The sequence below is a fragment of the Gymnoscopelus braueri genome, assembly GCF_963280865.1.
Source record: "Gymnoscopelus braueri genome assembly, chromosome: 8".
NCBI lineage: Eukaryota > Metazoa > Chordata > Actinopteri > Myctophiformes > Myctophidae > Gymnoscopelus > Gymnoscopelus braueri.
Window position 1 is genome coordinate 611,708 of NC_137609.1, and position 15,057 is coordinate 626,764.

Genomic DNA, 15,057 nt, shown 5'->3' on the forward strand with positions numbered 1-15,057 from the left:
GATTTCTTTGAAAAAGAAATAAATATAGAATGTCCTCTTCGAATCCGAGTTGGTGCGGCACAGCGTGGACGCCATATTAGGATACCGTCTAGGACTCCTGAATTCAGGGATCAGCGGGTACCTGGATTCATCAGGCTCGCTGAACACATGGGTGCATGCTGCATTTGTTTAGTTAATTTAAAAAAAAAAAAAAAATTATGATGAGGAACTCAGTCATTATATCATGTTAAATTATGGAGCTCCACCATTCTCACAGATGGTTGGTCCGGCGTCAGGCCCTGTGCTCTCAAGCCGTTTTGGGGGTTCTTGCTGTTTTGGGGGTTTAATTCATTCCCTGTAAATGCTAATTGGCATGTAACATTCATTAAAATGTTATCCTTACAGGGAATGAATGGATTCAGAGGCCTGACGCCAAACTATGCTTCCTCTTGTTTCTATACCATGCTCAAGCTTGCTAAATATATATTGCTAATAAATATATATTCTAATCCAATCTAAGAGTTGTCTGACTGAAATGAGGCGCAGTTTATGGAGCTAGTTCAGGCCAGGCAACTCAAGGGATTGGGCTAACCGATCAGGTGACTAAGTCACATGCACTCTTCTCCTGGTCGGTGAGTTATAAGTAATGCTCTGCCTACCTGTTCAGTCTGGTTGCGCTCTTCTGCTGCTCTGACGTGCGACGCTGCTGCTGCTGCTGCTCTGCTGCCGAGATCCTGCCGGATCTGCTGCCCTTGCTTGCTCCCTCTGCTGCTGCCCATGAAAGTCATCCCACCCGCCTCCCCGGCATCCACCTGTAGGCTCTGTTTCTAGATCCCCTTGGGGGTTTAATTCATTCCCTGTAAATGCTAATTGGCATGTAACATTCATTAAAATGTTATCCTTACAGGGAATGAATGGATTCAGAGGCCTGACGCCAAACTATGCTTCCTCTTGTTTCTATACCATGCTCAAGCTTGCTAAATATATATTGCTAATAAATATATATTCTAATCCAATCTAAGAGTTGTCTGACTGAAATACAGTAGCCGATCTACAAGCTCACAATGTGCCAGATGAGGTGCATTGTGAGCTGTTAGAGCGGCTAGTTTTGAAATGTCTATAAAGTGAAAGTGATTAAGTCTGTGGATTTTATTAATATTTTAAGGGAGTGTAAGTCGGTGGTTCTTTGGCCTCGATCTCCAGGCTTTTATTATTTTATTTTTGCTCAAAAATAAGAGCCTGGACCAGCCTGTTGACGTTCCTGGAATAGGAAGTGTTTTATTTCCCCAACCAACCAGAGTGCAGTGGGCGTCGCTCCAAATGTTGTGACGTCAGGGCTCTCAATGCTGCACATTGGGGGAGGAGGAGGGGCATGGGGCGGGGTGGGGGCTGACGGACTGAACGGTGAACCAATAGGAACTCACGGAATTGTATTTCTCCTGAGCTTTTGAACCCGCCCTCTAGACCAGATATCAGACACACTAGGGCAGTCTAGTGGTTCTCAAACTTTTTCATGTCAAGGACCCCCAAATTGACACTTATTAGCCCGCGGACCCCCATTTGAAAAGATATGCCAGGGAAGAGAAGATTTTTACGGCTCTAGCAGTGATTATCAACCATTTTAATTTCAAGGACCCCCAGTTTGACATGCATTAGGGCTACGGACCCCCATTTAATGGCATTTCTATCTCTGGGACCCCAATTTATATTGTAAAAGCAATCTTAATTCAACTCTGAGAGTGTACAAATGTAACCAAATGGACCCTAACGGGTCCATTTGGTTCCATGTGTACACTCTCAGAGTTATACACCCATAAGGGTCCATTTGGTCCCTAACTATCCATCATTTAGCTACGGACCCCCTGGAACTCCCTCAAGGACCCCTGGGACCCCACTTTGAGATCCAATGATGTAAGTGATGTTGGTTAAAACAAAAGGTTTTTTGGGAGGTGTATGGTGGGTAAGGTAAACGGAGACGTGGCCCCCTAGGCCTGGAGGGTGTGGTGTGGAGGTCAGTGCAGAGCTCTCATTAATTAAGTGTTTACTGGGCAGTCTACTCTAGCAGCGGTTCTCAAAGTGTAGTCCAGGGACCAGCAAGGGGTCCTTGAGGTGGTCCCAGGAGGTCCCCAGCTAAATAATTGACAGTTAGGAACCCAAAATGGACATTTGGGTTCCATTTGTAAATTCTCTGAGTTATGGCCGTCTGTGACCTAATGCATACTGGATAGAGGGCGGGGGGGGCGGGATCAAAACAATGGCTCTGGACACAATTGGTTAGACCTACAACCAACTACCAATTGAATACTGGGCCCTGATTGGTCACCCCAGACTTCGGGAGCAGGAAATGGATTCACAACTGGAGCGGTACCGTGCTCGATCCAAATCGCAGAGGGCAATTTTTTTGTGCACTGACAGATTCGTCTGGTCCCAGGCTAGGTTCCGGGGACCCCCAGGGGTCTATAATTTGGGGGGGTCCTCAGCTAAATTTGTTAAAATAGCGTCACTATCATTTTAACCATTATCTCTACTTTGGCTATTAACCCATTAAGGCCTGAGGTTCCGATTCTACAAAATGTCTTCAAAAAACTTTTTTTTTTAAAAACACATGTTGCTATGTCAGTGGTTCTCAAACTTTTTCATGTAAAGGACACCAAAATGTACATGTATTCGGCCGCGGACCCCCATCTCAAAATATTTTGTTCCAGGGACCCCCAGAAGTAGTGATGTGCGGGTCGAGTTTTTTCATGACCCGCCCCGCCCCAACCCGCCACGGAACCCAACCCGCCTCAACCCGCCCCGCGAACCCATATATAAATCTATGGCTCAACCCGCCCCGCGACCCGCGGTGGGAATGTTTATATTATATAGCGCTCTTTTAAGTACCCAAAGTCGCTTTAAATGTCTACAGTAGCACAACATTGTCATGGGCTAAATAAACAAGCATGTTGTTCCAATTATGTTTATTTTTATTTTTTTGCGTGTGAGAGCGGCTGGCGGTACTTTTTTCACCCGCAGCCTGCATAATTGCCTCTGAAATCCTGACTCGACCACCCGCGCCGCGGGTTGACCCGCGGGTTACGGGTCGGCCCGCTCATCACTACCCAGAAGCAAAGATTTCAGTTATAAATGTTCGCCTTAAAAAAGATATATCAAAGGTTTGCACAAATGTTCTTGATTTTTCAAAAATAGCAGATCTATAAGCTCTTAGCGCTGCACTCGGTGCCCCGCTATGAGCTTGTATATCTGCTATTTTTGAATAGCCAAAGTGTAAAATAATGCTTTTTAGCTCAAATCAAAAAGTGACACAGATGCGTTCCAGGTCTTAATGGGTTAAAAAACAAGCTCATAGTGCGTCACTTCATGCAGTGCTATGAGCTTGTACATCTGCCATTTTTATATTTAAAAATGTTGAATCATTTTGATAATCTTCTCTTCTGAGGGTCCCTGGCACAAACCATTTTCAGATGGGGGGTCCGCCGCTACATACATATCCATTTAGGGGTCCTTGAATAAGTTTGAGAACCAGTGTCCTAAACGTAGTCCTTTGCTTCTTGTGTGGGCGTGCGTGTGCGGGGCAGTGGTGTAAAGTAACTACATTTACTCAAGTACTGTACTTTTTGAGGTTTGTACTTTACTTGAGTATTTCCAATTTCCAATACTTTTACTTCTACTCCACTGCATCTCAGAGGCAAATATTGTACTTTTGACTCCACTACAATTATTTGAAGACTTTAGTTATTTACTTTTCAGCAATAAGTTATGATATTATGAAACATACATTAACCACTTAAGTCCTATTTTATACCGAGGCTATTTGAAAATAGCAGATCTACAAGCTCACAACGCGTTGCATCGCGACGCGTTGTTAGCTTGTAGATCTGCTATTTTCAAACGTTTTAGTATTTTTACTTTCAGTACTTAAAGTACATTTTGGTGCCAATACTTTTGTACTTTTAATCAAGCATATTTAGAATTCTCGACTTTTACTTTACTTTTACTAACAGAGTATTTCTACATTGCAGTATTGATACTTTTACTTTATGTAAATCATTTGAGTACTTTTTCCCACCACTGGGTGCAGGGTTTCATGGACTTGAACTTCACCGAGTTCCAGAAGCTGGGTCCCAACGTAACTGGCTTCCAGCTCATGGACTACAGTGACCCCGTCGTGGAGGAGGTCAACCAGGAGTGGCTGGACTTCGACAACAAGGACCTCAAACTGCCACGCAGGAGACTCAAGGTATAAACACAACCAGTGGTGTAAAGTAACTAAGTACATTTACTCAAGTACTGTACTTAAGTACAATTTTGAGGTACTTTTACTTTTCTGGAGTATTTCCAATTGTCTATACTTTTACTTCTACTCCACTACATCTCAGAGGCATATAATTATATGAAAACTTAAGTTACTGGTTACTTTGCAGATATAAATGATATAAACATTATAAAACATACATTAACCACATTGCGACGCGTTTTGAGCTTGTAGATCTGCTATTTTCAAACATTTTTGTACTTTTACTTTTGGTACTTTAACCCTTTAAAGGTCACCCCTAGAAAACAGCATTGGAAAAATTATTTCTTTGCATTTAATTTTTATTTGGGGCAATAGTAACAACAATCAATTATAATTTCTTTAACAGACCCAACAGTTTTCAAAATATAGGCCTCTACCATGCATTCACTGAGAAATATAGATATTTCGGTCGCAGCACAATTTACGGTACACTAATTTGACATAATAAGCCGTTATTACAAATAATGTGTTTCTTATTAGCAATAATGTTTTTTTATTAGAAAGAAACAAACGTTGTTATACCCTTATTTTCCACTATTATCCCTTAATTATGTTCTAATTAAAAATTGAATGAAACGCAACAAAAGGCGCTATTATACCTACGTTTTTGCTTAATGAAAATTATTATGTTGTTATTAGGAACAAATTACCTCTCATTACTACAGAACTGTACCGTAAGTTGTACACCAGCTATTCCGGGCTAACGTCATGACACATTATACTTCTGCCTACCTTTTTGCTTAATAAAAAGTATTATGTTGTTATTAGGAACAAATTACTTCTCATTACTACAGAACTGTACCGTAAATTGTACACCAGCCAGTCCATGCTAACGTCATGAAAGGAGAATGCATGCTCATTATATATCAATATTCGCTGATCATTAGTCTAATAATTTCTGACAAACTGTAGGCCTACTTCCAAATAACTTACCTGCTCCAGAAATGTTATGGAAGCCCATTGCACATGCTATACTGCTCACTATTACATATTATAAAACATGAGGCACATTAACTTAGGCTACTTTCTCAATACATTTGGCTAGGTGAAGACAAAATAGCCTAAACACACCCTAGTGGCTGGTTGCTGTATAGATTATAACATCAACTCGGAAAGCATAATACATTTAAACAATTGCTGCAGCTTATTATTTTATTTTCACTCACTGCAAAGTAAGCCATTTTGACAATGAAATCCAGTATTATGGTATGGACATATTTCTTTTAAGCTTTGCCACTCCAAGCACTTTAGGAAAAACAAATTAAGGACACTTAAACAAACCTTGACAATTAACAATAAAATATTTCTCTGACAAACATTGAATAAAATATATAAAACAAGTGTCCGAAAGTCTTTATATTCCAAAACGATCCCGGTGTTGCTTCTCACACTGGACGTTAGCTCAGCTAGCATGAAGCTAACACCAGTGTAACTCGAGACGCCTGCTTACTACAGTAACGTTAAAACCAGGACTCGTCTTGACTCCAAACAGGATAAATATTAAAAACTATCAATACAGATGAGTAAACTCATTCATCACTTATGCACTAAGTGGTACAATTGTCACGTAATGCTCCCGTTTAAATACACATGTGAGTCCTTCAGACACACCAAAACCTCTCCCTTCAAAATTGGCTAAGCACACACATATCCCAGCTCGTCCCGCCCCCCAACCAATCATATTCTTGGAAAAGTGATGGACCGTCATAAAGACCAATCAGAGGTAGTTAAAAGGAACACTGTCTGAAAACAAGTTCGACTGATCTCTTAAAGTGGTACTAGCTTCTAAAGACCTGTTGACTTATTAAATTGCCTGCCTACTACTAAGGTTTTGAAATAGGCACATATTAACGCTGGGGAAATTACCCAAGGGTTACAAACAGAATAATTTGTATTAAGCAAAAAGGTAGGAAGAATATAATGTGTCATGAAGTTAGCCCGGAATGGCTGATGTACAATTTACGGTACAGTTCTGTAGTAATGAGAGGTCATTTGTTCCTAATAACAACATAATAATTTGTATTAAGCAAAAAGGTAGGCAGAAGTATAATGTGTCATGAAGTTAGCCCGGAATGGCTGATGTACAATTTACGGTACAGTTCTGTTGTAATTAGATGTAAAGTAACTTGTAAGTGGAAATAACATTAAATAAAGGCCTAATAAAGAACACATTTGTTCTAACGAAACCCTTACAGTAGACTAATAGTAGCCTAACATCACATTGTGTAGTTAGTAGTTGCGGGGTTGTAATGTGACGGTCAAGTAAGTGGGAATAGTATTAACATTAGGCATTATAAAGAACATGTATTTCTTATTAGGTTTTGTTAGGTATTATTAGGCTTTGTTAGCCTCTAAGAATTATGTTCCATAATTAGAGTATAACTGTGTTTGTTTCCGGCTAATAGCAGAGAACACCATTTCTAATAACGCCTTTTGTTACGTTTCATTCAATTTCTAATTAGAACATAATTAAGGGATAATAGTGGAAAATAAGGGTATAACAACGTTTGTTTCTTTCTAATAAAAAAACATTATTGCTAATAAGAAACACATTATTTGTAATAACGGCTTATTATGTCAAATTAGTGTACCGTAAATTGTGCTGCGACCGATATTTCTATTCATACATATCTCTGTCTATGAACATGACTATGTATACAAGTTGGAAATGTAAATAATCAACAAAAACAAAATACATTATCATAGCGAATGTATCAAAATACATTAAAAAGTGCAAGCCTATGTAGAAATAAACCAGTGTGGTATGGGTGGTGGCTGATTTAGGCAATCACACCTGGAATGAGTCAAAACTAATAGGCTCTATGCACAGCAGACATAATGGAAAGAAATTGGGCCTCTTCCTTACTTGCTTCACAGGCATTACCAATGATGCTGATGAAGGCTCTGGTCCATTTAGTGTAGCACAGTGGTTCTCAAACTTTTTAATTTCAAGGACCCCCAAAACTTTGAGAGAGTACAAATGGAACCAAATGTACCCTTATTTGTACACTGTCAGTGTTACACACCTGTAACGGGCCATTTGGAACCCTCTCAATAAACCATGAGGGTCCCAGGACCACTGGTGTAACAGAGTGTTTCCAGTGAGCCAACATGCACAATATCAGCACCCTGACTGTGTTTGACTAGAATGAAACAGAGCCTTCATTAGTATCTTTGGAAGGGGCCCAACGTTTTTCCAATATGGCTGCTGGGTCCCTGATTTGATTGTGGTGCAACAGCACAAATGTTTTGGGGTAGATACACTGTCTTATCTGGTGGTAATGTTTTCAGAAAATTATTAGACCATTATTAGATTTTTTTTATTGTATCAAGTTACATAATCAGGTTCAGTAACACCTCTGAGATGATAATATGACCAAAAGAAAATCTTACCTCTGAAATTTCAACCAAAAAAAGCCCACCTTTCAGGAGTGGTTTAATTAATTTTCACTTCCTAAAATGTGGCTACCTGAGAATCCATGTGACTGGGAAACAGTGACATCTGGTGGACCTTTTTTTTGCCATAACATACCTCAACCAAATGGTAGAAAGGGCTCAATCAGGTTGAGTTAAGTTCAGCAATGTTGTCAATGAGAAATAGTGACTTGAAATGTGCTCTACCAATTGGTTGAGCAGACTGTTAACACATTGACCGCCAGAGGTTAATCTCATAATGTACTCACCAGTGCCAACGTGTTATTGTTGTTTTTTTCATGTCGCCATAGATCTTGTTAAAATCCTTAAGATTGAGCCGTACACGGTCTGTTTACATCCGCGACATCTCACTGTATCTCCCAGTGAAAACCGCATGTCAAACGGATCTCCATGATTGTAGTTAGAGCGGATTACGCTAAACAGTGATATGCGAGGAGAAAAAACTACAGGAAGAGAATTGAGTTTCAGTGTGCGCTTTAGAATGGGAGCCGACGTGATCGTCAAAACCGGATCCCAAATAATTCTGTTTCCGGTCATCAAACCGGAACTGGAAATGGATCAAAAAAATCCGAAAGTGCACCTGGAAAATTTTCAACGCGAATCGGCGGTTCGCGTAGATCTACGCGACTGGCACGCTGCGGCTTTAAATAGGTTCGCGTAGATCTACGCGATTGGCATTCAATGTGTTAAAGGGGTACATTTTGATACCAATACTTTTGTACTTTTACTCAAGTACATTTTGAATTACGGACTTTTACTTGTAACAGAGTGCTTCTACATTGCAGTATTGATACTTTTACTTAAATAAAACATTAGAGTACTTTTTCCACCACTGAACACAACAAATACCTTTAAACTGACACACAGTAGACTGACTCAATGTAAACACAACAAAGACCTTTAAAAGTAACCATTTTGGAGGTACAATGTTTCGGGACAACTTTCTTTCCTTTTCTTTTCTTTTGGTGTCTTTTCTTTTCTTTTTTGCATGCCTACTTCTGATTGGCCAGTTCACACCATACACAGTAAAAAGTATGGACAACGTTACGCCCACAGACTCTACAGACCGTAAATGAAGACTCTTTTTTTCAGCAATTTCAAATCCGCCATCTTTCTATATCCGGTCCGAAAAATGTACACGGTAATGAATGCTATCGGTTGGGGACAGGGGTGGGGAATTAATGCTATTGGTTGTGTAGCTTGTCAATCAAATCATCACAATATAGCCACGCCCCTCCTACAGCATAGACTTTATCATCAATTCTAAAATAAATGGGACCATAATTTACCAGAACGCATATCATGGTGATTGAAAGAAGACTTTAAACTAGCGACTGGAAGCATATAGTATTTATGACAATGTTTATTAAGGTAATAAAATCAAGTGTAAAGTTCAGCAAAAACCCATCAGCTTTGAATGGAGTCTAATTGCTTCTGCAACGAGCAGGGGTGAAACAGCGAGACTTACAGGCCATTCATATGAACTGTCACTTCCTATACAGCCTCAATTTACATCCCGGAAGCTGGCCCCATGGTTCACAGAGGGGCTCTGACCTATATGCTCTCTTCTCATTGGCCAGTTCACAGGGGCATTGACCTATGACGGCATCAGTGTCATGTCCACGGCGTTCCAGAACCTGAGGAAACAGCGGATAGACATCTCTCGCCGAGGTAACGCTGGCGAGTGTCTGGCCAATCCACCGGCTCCGTGGGGGCAAGGCATCGACATCCAACGAGCTCTGACACAGGTGAGTAGTGGTGGACTCTAGTACTTCTACTCCACTACCAGTGTTGCCATGTCGGCTTTTCATAAGCGACTTTGGGCTTCTGTTTCTGTAAAGTTGGTAGTTGCGGGTTGTGTTATTTTTTTTGGGCTTGTTTCTAACGTGTTCTTACTTATTTAGGCTTGCTTCCAGTGGTTCTCAAATATATTCATGAAAATGTTTTGTGCCAGGGAGCCCTGTACCAGATTTTTGTTGTTAGAATGTCTCAAAAAATATTCCAAATATTCCACATTTTATTTCGAGAGTGTTGAATAAATGGGCAAATAATGGCAAATAATACCTACGCAGTGATATTAGTGTGGCCATGCCAGGCTAGAAATGTATATAGGGCTGAAGCGGTTAATATATGCGTTGTAATAATAATCAAAATCTAGTAACTAGTAACTAAAGTTTTCAAATAATTGTAGTGGAGTACCATTTTGCCTCTGAGATGTAGTGGAGTAGAAGTAAAAGTTTAGAAAATTGGAAACACTCCAGTATAGTAAAAAAATTAAATAAAAATACTTGAGTACTGTACTTGAGTAAATGTACTTAGTTACATTACACCACTGAGAACAATCCTCATCATATCCCACACCGGAAATTCAAACAAATTTACCCCCCAAAAATCACAAAATCATTATTTTTAAAGCAGGTGTTTTCAACAGGGGGTCCGGCCAGAGTACTACAGGCGGGGCCGCCAAATCTTTGAGAGTTTTTATGTTGTACACTAAACACTTTAACCCTAGTATTCGTATTCTGGTGGAAGCAGATGTATACATTTGCAAATCTCTTATTATCTGTTTGCCTGTGGCCTTTTTTTTCCCATTTATGGAAATTCCTGATGTCATTAGTATGATGTCATAGTAGGCCTACTGACGTCATAGACTGGCCTCCAAGTACCATGATAACATACGTATATAGACACGGTATAATAACAGCGTTGTGTGAGTATGTCTGTATCTCTATATGGAGATCACGTTTACCAGAACCGCTGATTCAACCACATATATATTGATGTCATCAGCGATCTCCAAATATGGGCATAAAAGGGACACAGACAGTCATACGGGCAGAACCGGAGGGGCGTGTGTTCCCTATGGGCTACGGCCTAATCCATTAACACATTCACTGCCATTGACGGAGATCTCCGTCATAAAAATAAAAAAAAAGAGCCAGGAGATAACGCGATCCAAAGATTTACTGCTTCATTCACTTCCTGGTTAAAGTATTTGGGAGTATTTGGGAAATATTCTGTATCTCGGCTCCGGTGTTTTACTATGTATGTTTGGCCAAACATGCTATTTTCAACTGGGTATAACAAGCGAAGGGGAGGTTGCGATGATTTTTCACGGAAGCACAGTGAAACCCTCCGTGATTAGCAACCATAAGGGGATTGATCATGCTGGAGATAAATATTCTGTGGTTCTTGAAAGATTAGTCAGAAGGCTTAAAAATGCTGGCAGAAGCTATTCAATTCAATTCAATTCAATTTTATTAAAGTGTCAAATCACAACAAGTTGTCTCAAGACACTTTACATGTAGAGAAGAGACCCGACATCCCACCCTGAGCAAGCATTTTTGCGACAGTGGTAACGAAAAACTCCCTCTTAACTGGAAGAAACGTCAGGCAGACCCTAGGCTCTAGGGTGGCGGCCTTCTGCCTCGACCGTGTCGGGGGAAAGAAGAGAGAGAGAGGGAGAGACAGACAGACAGAGGAGAGACAGAAAGAGATACAGTGCAAGTAGTAACAATAACACTAGCAGCAAATATAATAGTGTAAGATAGTATATGATAATATAATATAGTACAGCAATAGTGTGTATGCAGTATATAATGGTATAATAAAAGAATGTTAAGATAATATACAGTATAGTGTAGTGGTATAGTGTAATGTAGTAGAAATCCACGGTCGTGCTCCATGGAGAGGCCCGGTCCGCAGTCACAGTATTGAGCCGCAGCTGGGGGTCCATGGACCTGCGACGTGGGAAATAAAAGAAACTCCGGGGAGCAGGTCCCCGGTTGTAGAATTAGTGGCAGGCCTTACTAGAGCGTGAATCCGTACAGGGTTAATTATGATTGTACCAATGGGACACAAACCCACACAACCAAAGGGAGGACGAGAAAAGAGAGGACGAGAGGAGAGAGGAAAAGGGGGGGGGTGGAGAGGATGACTATAGGGTGACTGAGTCTATACACTTTGGCTATAGGCTTTATCATAGAGAAAGGTTTTTAGTCTAGTCTTAAATTTACAGAGTGTGTCTGCTTCACGGACTGAGACTGGGAGAAGGTTCCACAGCTGAGGTGCCTGAAACTTAAATGCTCTACCTCCTGTTCTAATTTTTTTGGGGTTTCTTGGAGCTGTAAGCATTTTTTCATACTGTGGACGCAATGGTGTTCTGGCTGGTTTATAGGGCTCGATGAGTTCTTTGAGATATCCAATCCAATCCAATCCACTTTATTTGTATAGCACATTTCACAACCAGGGTTAAGGGTTTACAAAGTGCTGTACAGAAAATCATGCAAAAAACAAGCTAAAATATGCTAAAAACACAGAAAACACCATCAAAAACACAGAAAACAAATAAGACATAGACCACAGAAAACTCTCAAGCGGGGTTAAAATGCCAAGGTGTAAAGGTGTGTCTTAAGCCAAGATTTAAAAGTCTCAATGGTGGGGGCCCTTTTAACATGGGGGGGAGCGCATTCCATAGGGTGGGGGCTATGGCAGCAAAGGCTCGGTCGCCTCTGGTCTTTAATTTGGTCCTTACTGTGACCTCGAGACTTAGCTGGCCAGCAGACCGCAGTGACCTTGGGGGGGTATAGACCTTTATGAGGTCAGAGAGGTACTGAGGTGCCAAGCCAGTCAGGGATTTAAAAACAAACAATACAATTTTAAAATCAATTCTGAAGCGAACAGGTAGCCAGTGGAGTGAGGCCAGCACGGGCGTAATGTGCTCACGCTTACTGGTTCCTGTCAGGAGGCGTGCCGCAGAATTTTGGACTAGCTGCAGGCGTGCCAAGGAGGCTTGATTTAGCCCGACATATAGCGCGTTACAGTAGTCCAGACGTGTGGAAATAAAGGCGTGAATGACTCGCTCAAAATCATTGAAGGACAGAACTGATTTAATTCGGGCAAGCAGTCTCAGATGGTAGAAGCTGGAGCTGACCACAGCATTAACCTGTTTATCCAATTTGAGCAGATTGTCAAATTTGACTCCAAGGTTGGAGACAACAGGTTTCACATAAGACTGTAGGGGGCCCAGATTGGTGGGTATAATGCCAGGACCACTAGGCCCAAACACTATGACCTCTGTCTTTTTTTCGTTGACACTTAGAAAGTTAAAAGCCATCCAGGTTTTAACATCATATACTGGTGCCTGTCCATTGAGAGCCTTGTATGTGAGGAGGAGAACTTTAAACTCTATTCTGTATTTAACCGGGAGCCAGTGCAACGAGGCCAATGAAGGAGTGATATGATCTCTTCTTCTGGTTCCTGTCAGTATGCGCGCAGCGGCATTTTGGACTAGCTGCAGGCTTTTTAGGGACTTACTTGGGCAGCCTGATAATAAAGCGTTGCAATAGTCCAGCCTAGAGGTAACAAATGCGTGGACAAGTTTTTCTGCATCATTTTGGGACAGAATGTGCCTAACTTTTGCAATATTACGCAGGTGAAAAAAGGCATTTCTTGAAATTTGTTTTATGTGGGACTGAAAGGACATATCTTGGTCAAACGTGACTCCCAGATTCTTTACAGTGGCCCTGGAGGTCAAGGTAATACCATCTAGGTTAAAATTCTTATCGCTAGTTTATCTCTGAGGTGCTTAGGGCCAAGTACAATAACTTCAGTTTTGTCCGAGTTGAGGAGTAGGTAATTACGGGTCATCCAACTCTTGATGTCTATAAGACATGCTTGAAGTTTAGCCAGTTGATCTGTTTCATCTGGCTTCATCGATAGATATAATTGTGTATCATCTGCATAACAGTGGAAATTTATAGAGTGTTTCCTAATTATCTCACCTAAAGGAAGCATATATAGAGTAAATAGTATTGGTCCAAGTACAGAGCCTTGTGGGACTCCGTATTTAACCTTTTCGCGTAATGAGGGTGTATCGTTAACGTTTACAAATTGAAATCTGTCAGACAGATAGGACTCAAACCAGTTCAATGCAGCACCCTTAATGCCAACCAAATGCTCTAGCCTCTGTAACAAAATATGGTGATCGATAGTATCAAATGCAGCACTGAGGTCCAACAAAACCAGTACAGAGAGAAGGTTGTTATCGGATGCAATCAGGAGGTCATTTGTGACCTTCACCAATGCCGTCTCAGTGCTATGGTGTGCTCTGAATCCTGACTGAAAAGCTTCAAATAGCTTATTGTTATGTAAAAAGTCACATAACTGCTTGGCGACTGCTTTCTCAAGGATTTTAGAGAGAAATGGAAGGTTCGATATAGGTCTATAGTTAGCCAAAATGCCTGAGTCGAGAGTAGGCTTCTTGAGGAGAGGTTTGATGACAGCTACCTTAAAGGACTGTGGTACGTAGCCCGTCACCAGGGACATATTGATCATATTGAGTAGGGATGCACCAACCGGGGTCAGGACCTCTTTAAGTAATTTAGTTGGGACTGGATCCAAGAGACAGGTCGTTGGTTTGGAAGATGTGATCATTAAAGTGAATTCGGAGAGCTCGACTGGAGAGAAACTGTCCAAATATACACAGTGTCGCACAGCCACTTCTGAGGATACCACATCGGAGGGTGGTCCAGCAGGGGCCGAGAGCAGTAGGTTATCAATACTATCTCTGATAGTATTGATTTTACCATTGAAAAAATTCATGAAATCATTGCTGCTAAGGGATATAGGAATACGCGGATTAGTAGAGTCATGACTTTTTGTCAATTTGGCTAGAGTGTCAAAAAGGAACCTATGGTTGTTTTTGTTTTCCTCTATTAAAGATGAATAATAGGTGGCTCTGGCATTGCAGAGAGCCTTCCTATATATTTTAAGGCTATTCTGCCAGGCTATACAGGATTCTTTCTGTTTGGTTGAACGCCATATTCTTTCAAGCTTACGTGAAGTTCGCTTGAGGTTTTTAGTTCCAGAGTTATACCATGGGGCTAGCCTCTGTTGCTTTATTACCCTCTTTCTTAAAGGAGCAACAGAGTCAAGCGTTGTCTGAAGGGAGCCTGTGATACTATTAACAAGGTGATCGACCTGAGAGGGGCTATAAGTATAGAGATCTTCAATTGTGTTGGAATATACTGAGTTGATGGCTGATGGTATTGCTTCCTTAAATTTGCCCACAGCACTATCGGATAGATTTCTACCAAATACATTTTTGTCCAATGGTGAGTAATCAATTAATGTAAAATCAAAGGTTATTAAATAGTGGTCGGAGAGGTTCTCATTATATGGGAAGACTATGAGATGTTCAATTTCAATACCATAGACCAAAACAAGGTCGAGGGTATGGTTGAATTTGTGAGTAGGTTTATCTACACACTGAGAGAAACCGATTGACTCAATTAATGTAATAAACGCTTTACTGAGGCTATCGGTTACTACATCCACGTGGATGT

The 15,057-nt window shown here is 40.9% G+C and overlaps 1 protein-coding gene across 1 annotated transcript in view; it reads left to right on the forward strand.

Annotated features, from left to right (window-relative positions):
* The window catches only part of LOC308091175 (glutamate receptor 1-like), a gene marked incomplete at both ends in the record, with an annotated part of 191,888 nt that overhangs the window by 114,333 nt on the left and 62,498 nt on the right, over window positions 1-15,057 (forward strand). Inside the window, 2 exons of the mRNA XM_080436598.1 lie at window positions 4,061-4,219; window positions 9,292-9,459. Coding sequence (XP_080292724.1) covers window positions 4,061-4,219; window positions 9,292-9,459 — 327 coding nt within the window. The remainder of the gene's footprint in view (window positions 1-4,060; window positions 4,220-9,291; window positions 9,460-15,057) is intronic.